The sequence below is a fragment of the Bos indicus genome, chromosome 4 (assembly GCF_029378745.1).
Source record: "Bos indicus isolate NIAB-ARS_2022 breed Sahiwal x Tharparkar chromosome 4, NIAB-ARS_B.indTharparkar_mat_pri_1.0, whole genome shotgun sequence".
Taxonomy (NCBI): domain Eukaryota; kingdom Metazoa; phylum Chordata; class Mammalia; order Artiodactyla; family Bovidae; genus Bos; species Bos indicus.
The window spans coordinates 87,216,049-87,235,669 of NC_091763.1; the positions used below are offsets into that span (position 1 = coordinate 87,216,049).

The 19,621-nt window shown below is 38.0% G+C and overlaps 1 protein-coding gene across 12 annotated transcripts in view; it reads right to left on the bottom strand.

The window, feature by feature from the left end:
* The window catches only part of CADPS2 (calcium dependent secretion activator 2), a 582,333-nt gene that overhangs the window by 138,524 nt on the left and 424,188 nt on the right, over positions 1-19,621 (bottom strand). For all 12 annotated transcript variants that reach the window (XM_070787293.1, XM_070787301.1, XM_070787295.1 and 9 more), the window contains one exon: positions 8,322-8,423. In XM_070787293.1, coding sequence (XP_070643394.1) covers positions 8,322-8,423 — 102 coding nt within the window. The remainder of the gene's footprint in view (positions 1-8,321; positions 8,424-19,621) is intronic.

A 19,621-nucleotide genomic window follows, 5' to 3' on the forward strand; every position in this document is an offset into this window, starting at 1 on the left:
TAAATATTTTCTCCCATTCTGAGATTCCCTTACAGCATCTTTGGAAGATCAAAAGTTCTTAATGTTGATAAAATTCAAGGTAACATCTTTCCATTTATGAATCATTATTTCGGTGTTTCATTTAAGCATCTGTGCTTGGTCCAGTGACACAGATTTTGTTTTCTATGTCTATCCATCTTGAATTAAATTTTGGACCAAGTGTGAGCTATAGATCCAGGTTATTATTTTACATTGGGATATCCAATAGTCAGTTTCATGTGTTGAATAAAGTATACTTTGCAAATTATTTATACATTTGTTGAAAATCAACCGACCATATGTGAGTCTATTACTGGACTCTACACCACATTAATTATTGATTTTTGAGTACATAGTCTTGCCTTGCTTTTGAACAAAGGTGGAAAACATTCTCCTTTTCTACCATTAAGTATGATGTTAGTTGTAGGTTTCCCATGATGCCTTTAACAGCTTAAACATATGGCATGCGGTAACAATAATTATTTTAATACTGTTGTTCACTAATTCTATCTTCAGTGTCATTTTCACTTTTGCTTGTATTTATTCTCTTAATTGGTTGTATTTTACTATTTCTTTGTATGCGGAGAATGTTAGACTGGATGTTAGACGCTGTTGCTTTACCATATTGGTGGCTGAAAACTTTTGTATTCCTTTAAATATTCTTGAATTTTGTTCTGGAAGGCAGTTAAATTACTTGGAAATAGTTTCATTATATGAATCTTGGTTTTAAACCTCCTTAGGAAAGACCATGACAGTGTTTATTCCAGGGCTAATTTTTTTTCCACTACTGAGGCAAAATCGTCTGTATTCTACCTGATGCTCATGATTTAGGCTTCTATTTTAGATACTAAAAACTGAAACTAGCCCTAGCTCTGTGTAAAGAAATCCCTTATAATCCTTTCCATAATTCTTTGTCCAACTTCGAACAGTTTCTTCACAGTGATGCACAGATCACTACTTGGCTGAAGACTCCAGGGGGGCCCTCAGCAAATAGTTGCAAGTCTGTCTACTCTCTTCCTTTAGAGCTTTGAGTTGAAAACTCTGGCTGCCTTACACTTCCTGGACTCTCAGCTCTGTCTTCTCAAGTCAGGGTGTCACTGGGATCTGCCCAGATTCCTCCTTCCTGGATCATAATCCAGAAACACTGACTTGGTAGTGAAAGTCTCTCGGTCGTGTTCTACTCTTTGTGACCCCATGGACTATACAGTCCATGGAATTCTCCAGGCCAGAATACTAGAGTGGGTTCAGTTCAGTTCAGTTGCTCAGTGGTGTCCGACTTTTTGCAACCCCACGAACTGCAGCACTCCAGGCCTCCCTGTCCATCACCAACTCCTGGAGTCCACCCAAACCCATGTCCATTGAGTCAGTGATGCCATCCAACCATCTCATCCTCTGTCGTCCCCTTCTCCTCCTGCCCTCAATCTTTCCCAGCGTCAAGGTCTTTTCCAATGAGTCAGCTCTTCTTATCAGGTGGCCAAACTTTTCGAGTTTCAGCTTCAACATCGGTCCTTCCAATGAACACCCAGGACTGATCTCCTTTAGGATGGACTGGTTGGATCTCCTCATAGTCCAAGGGACTCTCAAGAGTCTTCTCCAACACCACAGTTCAAAAGCATCAATTCTTCTGCACTCAGCTTTCTTTATAGTGCAACTCTCACATCCATACATGACCACTAAGGTAGGTAGCCTCTCCCTTTTCCAGGGGATCTTTTCAACCCAGGGATCAAACCCAGGTCTCCCACATTGCAGGTGGATTCTTTACCAGCTGAGCCACCAGGGATGCCCAGGTGAAAGTGAAAGTCGCTCAGTCATGTCTGACTCTTTTTGACCCAGGCCAGAATACTGGAGTGGGTAGCCTTCCCCTTCTCCAGGGGATCTTCCCAACGCAGGGATTGAACCCAGGTCTCCCGCATTGCAGGTGGATTTGGATTCTTCACCAGCTGAGTCACAAGGGAAGTCCATGTAGCTAGGGCAATTAAGGGGCCTCTTCATTGTCTCCCATCTCTTAGGAATCATTGTTATTCATTGTCTTATATTTACTAGCTTGAAAAGCATTTTTCCCCCCACATATTTTGTCTTTAAAAAAGTTTCAGGTGGAAGGTAAATATCATCCCATTATTCCATCTTGGATGTAAAGTTGCTTTTTTTTAAAGACTACTTTGTACCATCCTAAACATAATTTCGGTTCCTCCTACCCTTCTGGTGCAGTTATATCATTTCTGTGGGTTAGATCTAAATTCACTATCTATGTTAGTTACATAAATGTCCTAGATAACTGAGATGTATTTAATATGATTACTTTCTATGTGCCACTATTTTGTTTATAATTAATACTTTGCTAAATTTGTCTCTTTTAATTTTGTTTTTATATACTTAGTCTAATACAACTTCTCTCGTCATGTTAAAATATCTCCATGGTCTGTCACTTTGACCTACTTGAAGAATCTTCTGACCTGCTCTGGTCAGAACTATTTTCTTTCTAGGCCCAACTCCACTTTGGGAGCCTCTACTAGCTACCACTATGAAGATTCCTTCCTCTCTCACATTGATTTCGTGTTGCAGACATCTTAATTCTCCCTCTTTGTCTTCTCCTTTATCTTGGTAAATTTCATTCTCCAGAAAGGGAATATGGGAAGCACATGTTTTCAAAGTATCATTATTTTATGATATCCTGAAAATATCATTATCCTACCACTACCCTTAATGGCTTCCCTAGTGGCTCAGACAATAAAACTTCTGCCTACAATGCGGGAGATCCGGGTTTGATCCCTGGGTGGGGAAGATCCCCTGGAGAAGGAAATGGCAACCCATTCCAGTGTTCTTGCCTGGAAAATCCGATGGACGAAGGAGCCTGGTAGGCTACAGTCCATGGGGTGGCAAAGAGTTGAACATGACTGAGCAACTTCACTTTCTTTTTTTCTTTCTACCCTTAATGGAGACATTTACTAGTATAGAATTTTAGGCTGGAAATAATTTTTTTCTCAAAATTGTGAAGTCACTGATGAATTGCTTTCTGAATATCAGTACTGCTCCTCCCATCAAAATGAAAGATAAAGAAAAGGATCATTTAAAAAAATCTGTTCACTGCTTGGCACATGGTAGGCTTTAGTAAGTTACTGTATGTGTCAATGTAATTTTTTAAGTTATCATATAAGATGTTAATTTTAGGTGAACCTGGGAGATGCATATACAGGAACTTTCTGTGCTCTCTTTGCAATATTTCTATAAATATAATTTCAAAATAAAATATGAAATAAATGTACAAAACAAACAAAAAACTGTTGTAGAAGAAATCAGTGTTGAGGAGTAATTTTGATTCTTGATTTTTTTGTGCTTTGGGATCCCCACTTTTATGTCCAAGATTGTGAAAATTCCTAAGAACATACTCTAATGAGTGTCTATTTTTAATTCATTGTGCTTGGTACTCAATGAACTCTTTTAACCTGAAAACTTATGTCTCTTAATTCTGGAAAATTGTTTTGAATAACTTTACTGATAATTTCCTACCTTCAGCCTTAACTGTTTCTGGAATTCCTATTATTTATGATGATGAAATAATGGGAGAAATATTAATAACCTCAGATATGCAGATGACACCACCGTTATGGCAGAAAGTGAAGAACTAAAGAGCCTCTTGATGAAAGTGAAAGAGGAGAGTGAAAAATTTGGCTTAAAGCTCAACATTCAGAAAACTAAGATCATGGCATCCGGTCCCATCACTTCATGGCAAATAGATGGGGAAACAGTGGCTGACTTAATTTTTCTGGGCTCCAAAATCACTGCAGATGGTGACTGCAGCCATGAAATTAAAAGACGTTTACTCCTTGGAAGAAAAGTTACAACCAAACTACACAGCATATTAAAAAACAGAGACATTACTTTGTCAACAAAGATCTGCTTAGTCAGGCTATGGTTTTTCCAGTGGTCATGTATGGATGTGAGAGTTGCACTAAAAAGAAAGCGGAGCACTGAAGAATTGATGCTTTTGAACTGTGGTGTTGGAGAAGACTCTTGAGAATCCCTTGGACTATGAGGAGATCCAACCAGTCCATCCTAAAGGAGATCAGTCCTGGGTGTTCATTGGAAGGACCGATGTTGAAGCTGAAACTCGAAAAGTTTGGCCACCTGATAAGAAGAGCTGACTCATTGGAAAAGACCTTGACGCTGGGAAAGATTGAGGGCAGGAGGAGATGGGGACCACAGAGGATGAGATGGTTGGATGGCATCACTGACTCAATGGACATGGGTTTGGGTGGACTCCAGGAGTTGGTGATGGACAGGGAGGCCTGGCATGCTACAGTTCGTGGGGTTGCAAAAAGTCGGACACCACTGAGCAACTGAACTGAACTGAATGATAATGAAATGCCTAAGCAGATGCTTCATTTTTCCTGTCTTTGTAGAGCTGTCCCTCAGTATCTGTGGGGGATTGATTCCAGGACCCCCATGGATGTTAAAATCCACAGATACTCAATTCCTTTATGTAAAATGGTGCAGTACAATTGGCCCTGTATACATGCAGATTCAGCTAATCCAAATCGATCCAGCCAGGGATGTGAAACCTGAGGATAGGAAGGGCCAACTCTTGTCCTATTTTCCTATCCTTCTCACTGTCCTACTTTTTGGAAGGTTTCATTAACTTAATTTCTCAATAGCGTGTACGTATTGTTTGTGCCATCTGCATCAATTTCTAGCAGCTCTTATTTTTCCCTAAGATTTTTTTTTAAATCTTGTTTTTGTTTCATAAACACTCTATCTTCTCAAATCTCTCCAAATGTATTAATAATAGATTCCCACCACCTCCTTCACCATTTTTTCCCCCATATAAGTCTGTTTTTTTCCCAAGTTGCTGTTTTGTATTACTTGTTTGGGCTTTGAGTCCTACAGTAAATGCTTTCCTCAAATATCTGAAGCCTTACCTTGGCTGTCTGATCATTTTCAAAACTGCATTATTAAATAACTGAACAGAAGCTATACACACCTAGGTGGGTATGTGTAGACTATGGTCTTTGCTGACAGGGACTAGAGCTGAGCTGTTTTGTGGGAGTCTTTATTTTTCACAGCTTTAGGTCTTTTCTCTCGGGCTAGTCAGAGTCCCAGGGGAAGACACTTAGAATATGTATGGAAGGTGTAAGCCTGTTTGCCTGCCTGCCAGCATTTTGGGTGCCAAGTGTGTGAGGTTGAAGGAGAAGGCTGTGATTCTCAAATTTCAGAATAAACATTTATTTAATCCCCACGTTTCTATATAATCCCGAACTCCAACTGCGCCTGTTCCTCCTCTCCTCCACCTCATCCCAGGTACCCTCTAATTTTACCCTCTCTAGGGAAAAAACCTGCAGTGCTCTGCTAGGGAAGGGGAGGGGCAGCAGCCTAGCTGATGAGTTAGAAAAGAGATCTGGGGATCTAAGTGTCTTAAGCAGATTTACAGCAAATCGTCCTACTCTTAATTTCCAGGAGGGTTTACAACTGGCAGTTCCAAATGTTTTGGCGATTGTATGACATAAATTAGATTGTTTCTTTCTTTTTCCTTACTTGCAGTTTATGATCCAGTTTTTCCTGGGTGGTTAAATTAGATACTACCCATTCATCTGACTTCCACATTTTAAACTTTTTTCCATTTTTTCCTCTTTTCCTCTTGTCTTTGTAGGTTTCTATCTTCTGAAAAATACTGTTCTGTTATTTTGGTTAGGTTCTGTTAGGAAGCTGAGCCAGACATGCATTTAACCTGCTGTCTTTAACCAGAAGTCCTGCATTTATGTTTAATTTAATTTGCCTTACTTTATCTGTGTCTTTGAAATTCATTTCTGAAACACAGTTGGGCCTGAATAAATTTTTTATGCAAGAGTTATTAATAGTACTCTGGTTACTTCTTTAGTGTGAGCTGATAAGTAATTTATGTTCTCTCTAAATTTTAATGTATTGATAAATGGCTAAGGAAGATCATTTGATAGAATCCTTAGGAAAATCTTCATGGATAATTTAAGTATGCTTCCAAATTTGTCTATATGGAAACCTAAAATTTCCTCTGTTTTATTTTAACCTCATTTCTTCTCATCCAGTTTTCTATGGACTCAGGAAAAACAAAACATAAAATTTATACAAACTCTACATATATCAAAAGGGAATATAAAAGTCAGCCCAAAGTATCTAGAGCAGTTTGGTTTAGCTCTTATCTTTAGTACATCAAAGAAATAAAAACGAAAAAGAATTCGAGTACATTTTTACAGACTTTACACAGAAAAGTAGAGAAATAAAACTGTGAGAGAGAGGAAATGAATACAATAAATGATGTGGACAATAGTCATTCTGCTGGCTCAGATGGTAAAGAATCTGCCTGCAATGCAGGAGACTTGGGTTTGATCCCTGGGTCAGGAAGATCCCCTGGAGAAGGAAATGCAACCCACTCCAGTATTCTTGTCTTGAAAAAATCCCATTGACAGAGGAGCCTGGCACGCTATAATCCATGGGGTCGCAAAGAGTCGGACACAACTGAGCAACTGACACTTTCACACTTCACAACTCCTTTTGTGGTGGTAGGCTCCTGGGGGGCTGGTTCTGACCAGGCTGACTCAATCATGGTGGTCCCATCGCTTGTCAGTGAGTAAGCACCTAGTGGATGGGCTTCCTCTGGCCCCTGGGCTGGGTTAAGGACCAGGCCTATGACCTATCTGGGGCAAATGAGATATGAGAGGTGGTTTGCCAGGATTTTCTAAGGCAACTTTCCATCTTAAGAGAGAATCACAGAAAGAGAGAGCCTCTACTAGCTTCCTTTTAAACCTCCATGTATAAATGTGAGGTCAGGAATTCCTGGTCTTGCTACCCATCTAGGGCTAAAGCTACCCCATGAAAAAAGACAGCCATGTGAGAAACACAGATAAATGGAGCCCTGGCTACTAACTTCAGCCTGTATTGAAGTTCACCTTATCTGAGAGCTATGTGTAAGTGAACATATGCATCTATTTGTTTAAACCAATATGAGGTGGGATCTGTTACTTGCACATGGTCTACAAGTAACCATGGAGACTTATACAGCTCCTGATACAGATATTCAGCTGAATGGTGAGCTGTGTCTCAATAATGCCAACAACAGAACAACTACATACTTTCATTAAATGACATACACAATGAATATAATGGTGTCTATACAACCTGAAAGATACTAAGTTTGGCAGTAAATGCATAAATATCCTCTGCAAATGTGTTTGCTAATGTGAATTGATTGGCCTTTTGGACAGAATAATTCTCATAATTCTCCAATAATTCTGTCTCATGCATAGCATTTCTAAATACAGCACTGAATGACTGACCCAGGCCCAATTATCATGGGAAAGTAAATCTTCCCTTATTCACTTACCTTTAGTTGGTGGTACCAGCTCCAGCTGAAATCACTAATGCAGGGAAACAGATGGATAGTATATCCTATGATAACTTTTTCCTTCAGGATCATTTTAAAAAATCACAGAGTCTAAGCTTTTCATATTACAAATAAGGAAACTGAGACTCAGAGCAGCCATACACTGTTCACATGGTTAATACAGTGTTTTCAAACTGTTGAGGGCAATATTAACTAAATTTATTTTTCAATAAGTTCATATGAAATGATTCCAAATTACAGATCCACAACATGACAGATGGGCTATAAGATACAATACGTTGGCATGGCAGCATTTTACAGGATCTGATGATGAGAGTAATAGAAAAAGGCATAATTCTGTTTTTGGCCATTAAGTTCTATTAAGCCCTCTATAATCAGGGAAAAAAAGGAATATTATCAAGGTATTTATCTTTCATCCTGCAAATATTTCTTAGTGTCAGTACTTCAGTTTTTTGACTGAGAAACGGTGCCAGGTGCACTGTGGTCCTTCTTCTCACAGAATGTAAATAAAAGGATAACTAAGGACTTAAGTGCACATCCTTACTAGGCGATGGGTGACGAGGGCATAGTACAGATGATGAACAATAAAAGACTTCAGGGTTTCCACTCTCTGTTGGAATAAATGAGAAAGTCTCCTTGCCTGGTGATGCAGGAGGAAGGGGTAAACAGCTTATGCAAAGCTGAGAAGACAGTGTGAGCGGAATGGATGTAGCAGGGGATGGGGGCTACCTAATGAGCTGCGGAAATTGAAAAGGCAGGCTGAGAAGGAGACCACAGATAGAGGAATGTGTAGATCATACCTTGCAAGCAATGGAGGAGAAGCTAACTGATAGTACTTGAGCGGTAGTAGAACAACATAATCCACATTTGTAGGAGATGAGAAGATTGAGTGAATTAAGCAAGCAAACACTTGTACTAATGGAGCACATACCTGAAATGGCTTATCTGATTCTCTAAAAGGGAAGAGAGTCTTTCCTTTATCTCCTCAAATCTCTCTTTTTCTTCCACGGAAACAGTTCCAATTCCATCAGGCCTGAAAAAAAAGTAGAATCAGTAATTTTAGTGATAGAAAATGAATATATTTTATATTTTTCTACTTCCCTGAAAAATCAAAATAATAAAGGAAAATGCACATTGGCTCACAGTATACATAAAGCTTATTATGTCTACAGTGAAATTTTATTGGAGGTGTTTGTAGTCGTTTGCTCCGTATTTTGACCTGGAATGAATGGAAGGCATTTATTCTCTTTTAGAGAGCCTTCAAGGCAAAGGATAACAATAAATAGTTTGCAGATCCAGAAAACAATAACTAGTCCTTGAGAATGGCAATGAAAAGTGTTTTATAGTGATACCAAACAGTTGACCAATTAAATATCCTGAATGGAATTATTATAAAGAATATATTGAACGTAAGCTAAAATGTCTTAACTGCTTCTCTTCCAAATAAAATTTGAGCTAATGTGAAATTAGAGATATACGGAAAAGACATTTTGGATACGTGTAGTGATTTACTGCTCTTTTTGTTTGTTTAAATATAAATTAAATATAAACACTTGAATGAAAACACACAGAGAAGAAAGTCTACCTATGTTTCAAGATTTTTGTGCTTAACCAAATATGCTTATGAAATAAAGATGATGACCAAACAGAAGTATTCTTTTACTAAGAGATTAGAATTGAAAATATAAAATATACCTAACAGCATGGATTCAGAATTTATTCTGTATCAATTTAAGTATCTGGTAGTATAGCACTCATCTAAAATTTTCAATATGTGAATTTAACTGTCTTTGTTAAAAACAGAGAAAAAGATACAGGACTTCTGCATTAACTTTACATATTTATACAGTTCAACAAAATGAATCTTTCACTTTTCTTAGCACCAATCATTCTTTGTCCAATTAACTTATTTTTTTAAGATTATATTTTTAATTTCCGAAGACTTATCATTTTAACTTACTATTTTAATGTTTATGTATAAAATAGGTAGAAGTGAGGATTATGAAAAATATGGATATTAAAAATAACTTTCCAACAAGATTTGTATTTGTTCTTCCAACTGTTTTCTACAAAATGATGTATGCGTGTGTGTGTGCATTTTTGATACTTATAAACTAGTCAAGTAGGATAAAAGCAATTAATTCTAAGATTATACCTGAATCAGACTGGCTTAAAGACCTTCTATAAAAACAGCTATCAGTAAAGTCTGAGAATTTTTTTCTAAAACAGAGTAAATAATTATTTCAGAAAGTTGTATCCTGCTTGAATTTATGCTTTGAAAATATTACCTACAATTATATTTCATTCTGATCCATTGAAATGCAGTTTGAAAGTTAACTGAAAAAAAAAAAACTAATGGCAAAATATTGGTCTTTCAAAATTTTTAAGAAAGAAAAAAAGGAAGTCTGATTTTAAATTCTGGAGCAATGAACTATGAGCTAACCCCAATGGTTTATAATAATTTAACAATGGATTTTTTCACATGTTTACTTTGGAGTTATTACCTATCGAGCAAATAACAGCACAAAACCCAGACTATAACCCAAGAATGACTATTATCAATGATCACAGATGTAGAACTGGAGAGTTTTATCTATATAATTCATTAATTTGGGAATTTGGGTAGACGAAAACTGTTACTTACATTATGCTATTATTAACACATAGCATAAAAACTCTTACCACCAAGTTGTAGGTGATTATTTCACTAAATACACTTATGTAAATGATGAAAAAGAGCAAAGCCCTTATCTTTTTTGTTCTGATGACTGACACAGCCCTTGATCTGGCTCTCTGACGGATGCCATGTGATTATATTTGAGTGAATTTTACTGTTTGTTTCAACTATCCAAGGAGACTAATCCACAGTGATAGTATACGTCATCAGGTGATATGAAACTTCACTGGGGCACATCGCCTACCTGATTGAATGGAGCCAGGGGTTCAGTCGGCAAAGAGTGAGAAAAGTTAGTCAGGGGGATGCTGCTTGTGTCATCTTCACTGAGATACAGACGGTTATTCATACTGAAGGGCTGTCATTTTACTGAGCTCATTACTAAATTAGGTACACATCTGATAGGTTAAATACATTTTATATTTTGGACCTGCTCTTATTCACATGTCCTTATTTTAGTGTATATGTCAGTGAGTGAAAGTCACTCAGTGGTGTCCAACTCTTTGCGATCCCATGGATTGTAGCCTGCCAGAATCCTCTGTAGATGGAATTCTCCAGGCAAGAATACTGGAGTGGGTAGCCATTCCCTTCTCCAGGGGAATCTTCCCAACCCAGGGATCAAACTCAGGTCTCCCACATTGCAAGTGGATTTTTAACCATCTGAGCCACCAGGGAAGCCCAAGAATGCTGGAGTGGGTAACCTATCCCTTCTCCAGGGGATCTTCCCAACCCAGGGATCAAACTGGGGTCTCCTGCACTGCAAGTGGATTCTTTACCATCTGAGCTACAGGTGAAGACCCAATATACCAGACTATGTATACACCAATATACCAGACTGTGTACTAAATAGCCGGTATATGAAGTGACCTTCTATATCTAAAATATTGAGGCTAAATGGCAACTTTGCTGTAGTCAAGCCTTAAAGTAACAACTCCTTCTAAAATTATTCTTCCCAGGAAATACAAATACTTCTGTGTCATTAATATCTTCTTGTCATGATTGTTATTAAAACAAACAAAGTAATGATCAATGCACTGGGTACTGTGCTGTTTAATATGTATAGTAACATAGGCTGAACACAGTAACCTTCTCTCTAGTCCCCACGAGAGGAGGCTATTGAGGCTCAGGGAGGTTAGGTGACTTCCTTAAGGTCACACAGCTTGTAAGGACAGGATCCTGGACTTGAACTAGGTCTCTTACATTCCAAATCCAGGGCTTTTAGTGCCCATGCATTATTGTCTTTCCTCTATTTTTTTTTTTTTTTTTTTTTTGCTGCATCATGAGGCATGTGGGATCTTAGTTCCCCACCCAGGGATCGAACTTGTGCCTCCAGCAGTGGAAGCATGGATCCTTAACCACTGGACTTCCAGGGCAGTCCTTCCTCTATGTTTAAAAGAAAATACAGAGCAATAAGAGAAACCCCTAATAAAAAATGGAAGCTATATTTGAGAAGCAACAATGGTGGAACTTCTTTTCAGTTTCAGTTTCAGTTCAGTCGCTCAGTCGTGTCTGACTCTTTGTAACCCCATGAACTGCAGCATGCCAGGCCTCCCTGTCCGTTACCAACTCCCGGAATTTACCCAAACCCATGTCCATTGAGTCAGTGATGCCATCCAACCATCTCATCCTCTGTTGTCCCCTTCTTCTGCCCTCAATCTTTCTCAGCATCAGGGTCTTTTCCAATGAGTCAGCTCTTTGCATCAGGTGGCCAAAGTATTGGAGTTTCAGTCTCAGCATCAGTCCTTCCAATGAATATTCAGGACTGATCTCCTTTAGGATGGACTCGTTGGATCTTCTTGCAGTCCAAGGGACTCTAAAGAGTCTTCTCCATCACCACAGTTCAAAAGCATCAATTCTTCGGTGCTCCGCTTTCTTTATAGTCCAACTCTCACATTCATACATGACTACTGGAAAAACCATAGCCTTGTCTAGAAAGACCTTTGTTGAGAAAGTAATGTCTCCGCTTTTTAATATGCTGTCTAGGTTGGTCATAAATTCCCTTCTAAGGAGCAAGCATCTCTTAATTTCATGGCTGCAATCACTATCTGCAGTGATTTTAGAGCCCAGAAAAATAAAGTCAGCCACTGTTTCCACTGCTTTCCCATCTATTTGCCATGAATTGATGGCCTGGATGCCATGATCTTAGTTTTCTGAATGTTGAGCTTTAAGCCAACTTTTTCACTCTCCTCCTTCATCTTCATCAAGAGGTTCTTTAGTTCTTCTTCACTTTCTGCCATAAGGGTGGTGTTTTCTGCATATCTGAGGTTATTGATATTTCTCCCAGCAATCTGGATTCCAGCCTGTTCTTCCTCCAGCCCAGAGTTTCTCATGATGTACTCTGCATATAAGTTAAATAAGCAGGGTGAAGGTATACAGCCTTGACGTACTCCTTTTCCTATTTGGAACCAGTCTGTTGTTCCATGTCCAGTTCTAACTGTTGGTTCCTGACCTGCATATAGGTTTCTCAAGATGCAGGTCAGGTAGTCTGGTATTCCCATCTCTTTCAGAATTTTCCACAGTTTACTGTGATCCCCACAGTCAAAGGCTTTGGCATAGTTAATAAAGCAGAAATAGATGTTTTCCTGGAACTCTCTTGCTTTTTCAATGATCCATCAGATATCACCCTTATTTACATCGTACATTTTGTTACTTGTATAAGGCAGAGAGCTTAAATATCACTACAATTTAAAACACCTACTATCACATCAGTAATTCAATTAAAACAGACATTAACAAAGGAAACCCTAAAATTTGCTGTTTTGTATATTACAACATAGGTACTCACAGAAGCCTTGAGAGAGACTCAAACCAGTCATATTTATGAACATGTACCTAGTAGATTCAGGGTAAGGGGAGATTTAAAATACAATAGTTTTACAAGCTCAGTTTATAAATTAATTTGTCAGCTACATGTTCAAAACCTATTCAGAACTGACCACCCTGACCACTTCTGCTGCTCCCCTTGTTGCTGTCATTCATCACAGGCTCTCCCCTGAGTATGACTATGGCAAACACAGTCTCTCTCTTTCAGTCTTTTCTTTATCAGAGTATTGGCTGCACACTCCTGTGAGCCATTTTCAAGCAGGAGTCATATCCCTGCAGAGGTAACACTCATCGTAAAAGCCAAAAGCCCACTCTGCTCTTCTCTGCCTGCTCAAGGCTAGTCCCTTCACTGCAGCCATGCTGGCCTCCCTACCCCAGTTGTCAAACACAGGAAGCGCCCCGTGCCTCATGGCCTTTCATGTGAAGCTTCCACCGTGCAGAAGCCTTTCCCTAGGCACACCCGTGGCTTTCTCACTTCCTTCATTCTCATCTCTAGTGACATGACTCAGGATTAACGAGGTCATCTCTAACCACCCGATGTAAGAGTGTCATCTCCCATTGCCACAGGCCTCTCTGTTGTTTGCCATTATGTATTAGATGACTGATGTCGTCTAACATGTTATACATTTGTCTCCTCTGTGCTGCAGTCCTAATGCCCTGAACAGTAGTTGGCATATGGTTAACATTCAATATATAAATGCTAAAAATATGAATAAGTGCAATGTAGAATAGAAAATATCAGCTATATAGGATTATAAGAATTCATGAATTAATAACATCACATATATTATTATTATTACTTATTAGTATTACTATGGCATGCACTATTTGGAATGTCTTCATCATATAACAGTAGGTAAAATAGGAAATTTTTGAAAAGCAAACAGTAGCAGGAATTATAGTCAAGAATTTTGGGTAAAAAGATCTCTAACAAAAGTTAATGTACATTTATACTAAGCAGAAAATTTTTAGTGTTTACCTAAACACTATTATTAGTAAAATGAAGTGCTTTAAATCTTAAGAAGAGATTTTTTTTCCTGAGATAATAAAAGTAAAAATAACATTGCCTCTTTGACATTGACAATAATGAAGTTAAAATGTGGTTATTTAAAATTCTAACAAAGAAGACCAGTTTTCTAATTTGAATGTTAACTGGGGTTTCACTCTCTGTTTAATATATTAAAGTGGTTCCAATGAGAAGGAAGGGTATGCTCATGTACCAAGCGTTAATACATATTTTCACTTTTTTTCTGAGGTCTGTAGTTATTGAAGTTACATGATTTTAATAAAAATAGAGTGTTAGGAGAAAGTTTAAGATATGAATAAATTATAAAGCATAGTTCAATAGTAGACATACTTTTTAAAATAAAAGATACTTACTGTCAAGTGAATTATGACAGAGAACTTCCTTCTGGTATTACATAAAAAGCGACTGAATGCCATGAGTGGTTGTGTCTATGTTAATTATTACCTGAAAGATTCTTAAAAAACAATCGTATAACAGAATTTTCTGCCATTCATTCATGCTTAGTAGACTGATCTTACATCTGTCTATGGGTCACATTCTGTTTTCACAGAAGCCAATGTGTGTGCACGTGTGCATGCCTGTGTGTGCACACATACACGCAGAATACCTTTTTTGAAGGGCAGATTCATCCAAAAAAATAGATCCTATACACATATTAATGCCGGTAAAATTAATTTCACTCAATTCCTTCATGAACTAAGGGATTTTATACTTGTACTATCCATCAATCTGGCACATTAAGCACTTTAAAGCAAACGGAACCCTTTCTGTATATGTGACATCTTGTCATGATTACAAATTCCTTCCATAATGAGTGCAATGTAAACTCAAGTGAGGTGGTGGTTTAGTCACTAAGTCCTGTCTGACTCTTGTGACCCCATGGACTATAGCCCGCCAGGCTCCTCTGTCCATGGGATTTCCCAGGCAAGAACATTGGAGTGAACTGCCATTTTGTTCACCAGGGGATCTTCCCAATACAAGGATTGAACCCGGGTCTCCTGAATTACTGCAGTCTCCTGCATCGCAGGCCGATTCTTAACTGACTAAGCCAAGGTCTAAAGTGAGGCAGATTCTCTGAAAAGACAACTGCAGAACAAGAGGGATGCACAGTATTACCCATCCATTTTCTATAATCTCTGATGGCCTTTGGGGTAGCTCAGGGAATAAATTAGTTTCCATGAAGGGAAAGGATGATTCCACTGTATTTCAAGAAAGATCCAAGAGGAAAAGTGTACAGAACCGGGTTGCAGAGTTGGGTGTTCGAGCAGAAGAGAAAATATCACAGAGGGGACCTGCCTAAATGTTCAGACATGGACTAATCTGGTAGCTTCCCTTCCCTTGACAGGACAGCAGACAGTTTATGTGTTTTGTAGCCTTTTTCTCAGTATCATACAACATTTCAGAGGCCTGTAAGACCACTACAAATTCTGGCATTATAATATCCATTTTATCTGCACAAATTTGAGTAACGATGATTTACCAGCTACCACCGTATTTTAAGGAGCAACGGTTCTGTGACAAACCCCAAGAAAAAGGGTGAAACAGCCCATATATTTTATTTTTGAATACCACAAATCATGAGAACTTGTTGGAGGTTCCGAGGGCAACCTTGAGTCCTGAGAAGGTTGACAGTAAAGGAATCGGTTTAATTTGCTGTAATGATGCATCCGGAATTATTCAATCATGGGATCTTCCCACAATTACCACTTAAAAAACACCATTTGGGGATGAGGAGCATTTGTGCTATTAGTGAAAACCATAACATTTCTATGATTATTTTCTTTCTATAACTTTTTAAAAATTTATTTTTGACTGTGCTGGCTCTTTGTTGCTGCACTTGGGCTTTCTCTAGTTGCAATGAGCTGGGGCGGCTCTCTCGTTGTGGTGCTTGGGCTTCCCATTGCAGTGGCTCCTCTTGTTGCAGAGTAAGGGCTCTAAGGCACATGGGCTTCAGTAGTTGTGGCAGGTGGCCTCAATAGCTGCAGCTCCCTGGCTCTACAGCACAGAATCAACACCTGAGGCACCTGGGCTTAGTTGCTCCAAGGCATATGGAATCTTCCCAGACCAGGGATTGAACCCATGTCTCCTGCATTGGCAGATGGATTCTTTATTACTGAGCCACAAGGTCAGGCCTATGGTTATTTCCTTAAGCACTTTCATCATCAGGACAGCATCTAGATACTTAGAGGATAAATGTGCCCTTTGCTTTATAATCTCTAGCAGTGGGCATACCACCTGCAACAGACTGCTTGGGAAATCTGTGGGTTGAATAAATACCCCAGGAATTAATACTGCATAGAAAAGTCTGGTAAATTGATGAGATTTCCTTTCCCCTCCTCACAAACCTCTTCCTTCCCCAACTCCTTAAGGAAGTTTGCTTATGTTGGCAGTTTGGTGGTTTGTGGTAAAAGATATTTTACAAGTAAAGAGTAGGCAAATGATAAAGTTCATGGTGCCTCTGAGTTTCTTACTGGCTGCTTTTCACCTGGCCTCTTTGATGAGGGATATATGACATCCTGGTTTCCACCAGAGAGAGTGAGAAGGGGAGAGACACCTGGAGGGTGGTCTTTCTGAATTGTCAATTCTCCCTGCAGCACAGCAGGTAAAAGTCACTTTGTACTTCGTGTATTTCCCACCAATATCCATTTGTGAACAGAATGGAAAAAAAAAAAAAGACAGACACAGTGCGAGAATGAGAAATGGTAGAAGCTGAGGGAGAAAACAGTAAGCTCTCATTTTTGTTCTCTAACCTATAATACCTCCTGTTGTTTCAGACAAAAGGATATATCACTTAGATGGCCATACAATACATAATCAGTGTTCTTTCACTTCCCCTGAAATTTTAAATATCTAGAAGCAGATATTAACTCTACACCTATACATTCACTGAAATAGAAGAAACCAATTTTCTAGGTGCAAATATCTTGGAGATTAAATTTAAAAATCATATTCTCTTTTTCCAAACCCTCCTCCATCCTAATCCTTTCCATATTTGAATTTCCAACTTTATGCTATTTTCTTTGGAGGTTTTAGATACTTGTACAAAAAGAGCAGGAATTTGATATGCAATTTTGTGACTTAGTTTTTATGGTAAAGCAGTGATAGACAGGCAAGTAAAGGATAGTTATCAAGTATTTCATAATTGGTCTCTCCTAGAACCAAACTAAAATCATTATTGCACACAATTCCTGAGTTAAAGAAAAATAAAATATTGAGAGGATTTTAAAATAAAAATAAAGAGAATTAAGGTTAACAGTGTTCTCTGATATAAGTATTATATCTAATCAATACCTAATATTATTTTTAAAAATAACTTAAAAATTTTTTTTATTTTATAACTTTAAAATATTGTATTGATTTTGCCATATATCAAAATGAATCCGCCACAGGCATACATGTGTTCCCCATCCTGAACCCTCCTCCCTCACCATATCATCCCTCTGGGTCGTCCCAGTGCACCAGCCCCAAGCATCCAGTATAGTGCATCGAACCTAGACTGGCGGCTCGTTTCATATATGATATTATACATGTTTCAATGCCATTCTCCCAAATTTCCCACCCTCTCCCTCTCCCACAGAGTCCAAAAGACTGTTCTATACATCTGTGTCTCTTTTGCTGACTCGCATACAGGGTTCTCGTTACCATCTTTTAAATTCCATATATATGCGTTAGTATACTGTATTTCTGTTTTTCCTTCTGGCTTACTTCACTCTGTATAATAGGCTCCAGTTTCATCCACCTCATTAGAACTGATTCAAATGTATTCTTTTTAATGGCTGAGTAATACTCCATTGTGTATATGTACCACAGCTTTCTTATCCATTCATCTGCTGATGGACATCTAGGTTGCTTCCATGTCCTGGCTATTATAAACAGTGCTGCGATGAACATTGAGGTACATGTGTCTCTTTCAATTCTGGTTTCCTCAGTGTGTATGCCCAGAAGTGGGATTGCTGGGTCGTATGGCAGTTCTATTTCCAGTTTTTAAAGGAATCTCCACACTGTTATCCATAGTGGTTGTACTAGTTTGCATTCCCACCAACAGTGTAAGAGGGTTCCCTTTTCTCCACACCCTCTCCAGCATTTATTGTTTGTAGACTTTTGGATTGCAGCCATTCTGACTGGCGTGAAATGGTACCTCATTATGGTTTTGATTTGCATTTCTCTGATAATGAGTGATGTTGAGCATCTTTTCATGTGTTTGTTAGCCATCTGTATGTCTTTGGAGAAATGTCTAGTTCTTTGGTCCATTTTTTGATTGGGTCATTTATTTTTCTGGAATTGAGCTGTAGGAGTTGCTTGTATATTTTTGAGATTAGTTATTTGTCAGTTGCTTCACTTTTTTAAAAAATTAAAGAACTATATAGACATCATAATTTGGGAGAGTTCAGAACAAAACAAAGACAAAAATTTTTGTAAATGCTCCAATCAGAAACAACTGATAATGCCATTTTGTAAATATAACCCAGTCTTCTTTCTATAAATCTATACATATACTACACATTCTGATGTATAATTAGATTCTTTTAATGAAGTATAAACATTTTCTCACATCATTTAAATATCCTAAGATATGCTTTTTAATGGAACTTTGGTATTTCATTATATGGATATACCACAATCTATTTATTCAATATTCCATTAGTAGAAATTTAGACTTTTTCCATTTTTTATGACCATAAATACAGCTGCAATAACCAATCTTACACTACATATTTTTAAGCTCTGATTGTTTCCGTGGGATAAATTCCTGAAAGTATATTGTTGGGTTAAATGGTGCTATGGATCAAAATGCATTTCCCTAAAAATTTACAAGCTGTAGTGCCAACCCTCAATATTACTGTATTTGGAGACAGGTCTTTTAGGTAGTACTTAAGGTGGAATGAGGTCTTAGGGCTGGGATAGAAATCTGATTGGATTGGTTGCTTTGTTAAAGAGGAAGAATGAGTCTTTCTCTCTCTCTTCTGTAACAACACAGAGAGAAGGCAATCATCTGCAAATTAGGAAGAGGGTCTTCCTCAGAACCCAAGCACACTGGCATCCTGAACTCAGATTTCTAGTCTCTGGAATTGTTAGAAAATACATTTCTGTTCTTTAAGCCACGTAGTCTATGATATTTTGTCATGGTAGCCTGAGTTAAGACAAATAAGATGACATTTGTAGGCATTTGATATATATCGCAAAACTTCTTAAGAAAGCACTTATCAGCTTACATTCTGACCCATAGCACATGGAATTATTAATTTCCCTCTGACCTTATCAACTGTGGTCTTTTATCATTTGTTATAATCACTTTCAATTATATATATTAAAGGGTATTTCATTGTTTTAAGTCATTGATTTCTATGCAGCAAAATGACACAATATTGATGGTTATATGGGGTCTTTCCAAGGGCCATAAAATTCACTGTAATTGATTCATTAAGAACACTTAATTGTGAGCTGTATTTATGAAGTGTTCCAACATGTCATCTATAAAATCTGTAAATAGATGGTCCAATGTCATTCATTTAACTTACTCAATGAATATTTACTGAGTACTGTCCAGGTCCTGGTGACAAAATACAAAGCTAACAGAAATGTCCCTTGCCTTAGCAGAGTTTATAATAGGGAAAGGCACAAAACAGAAAAATCAGACAGTAAGTGTACCTTACATTAAGAAGGACATAAACACAAAGCTCTGTTATAATTTGAATTTTAGGTAAGG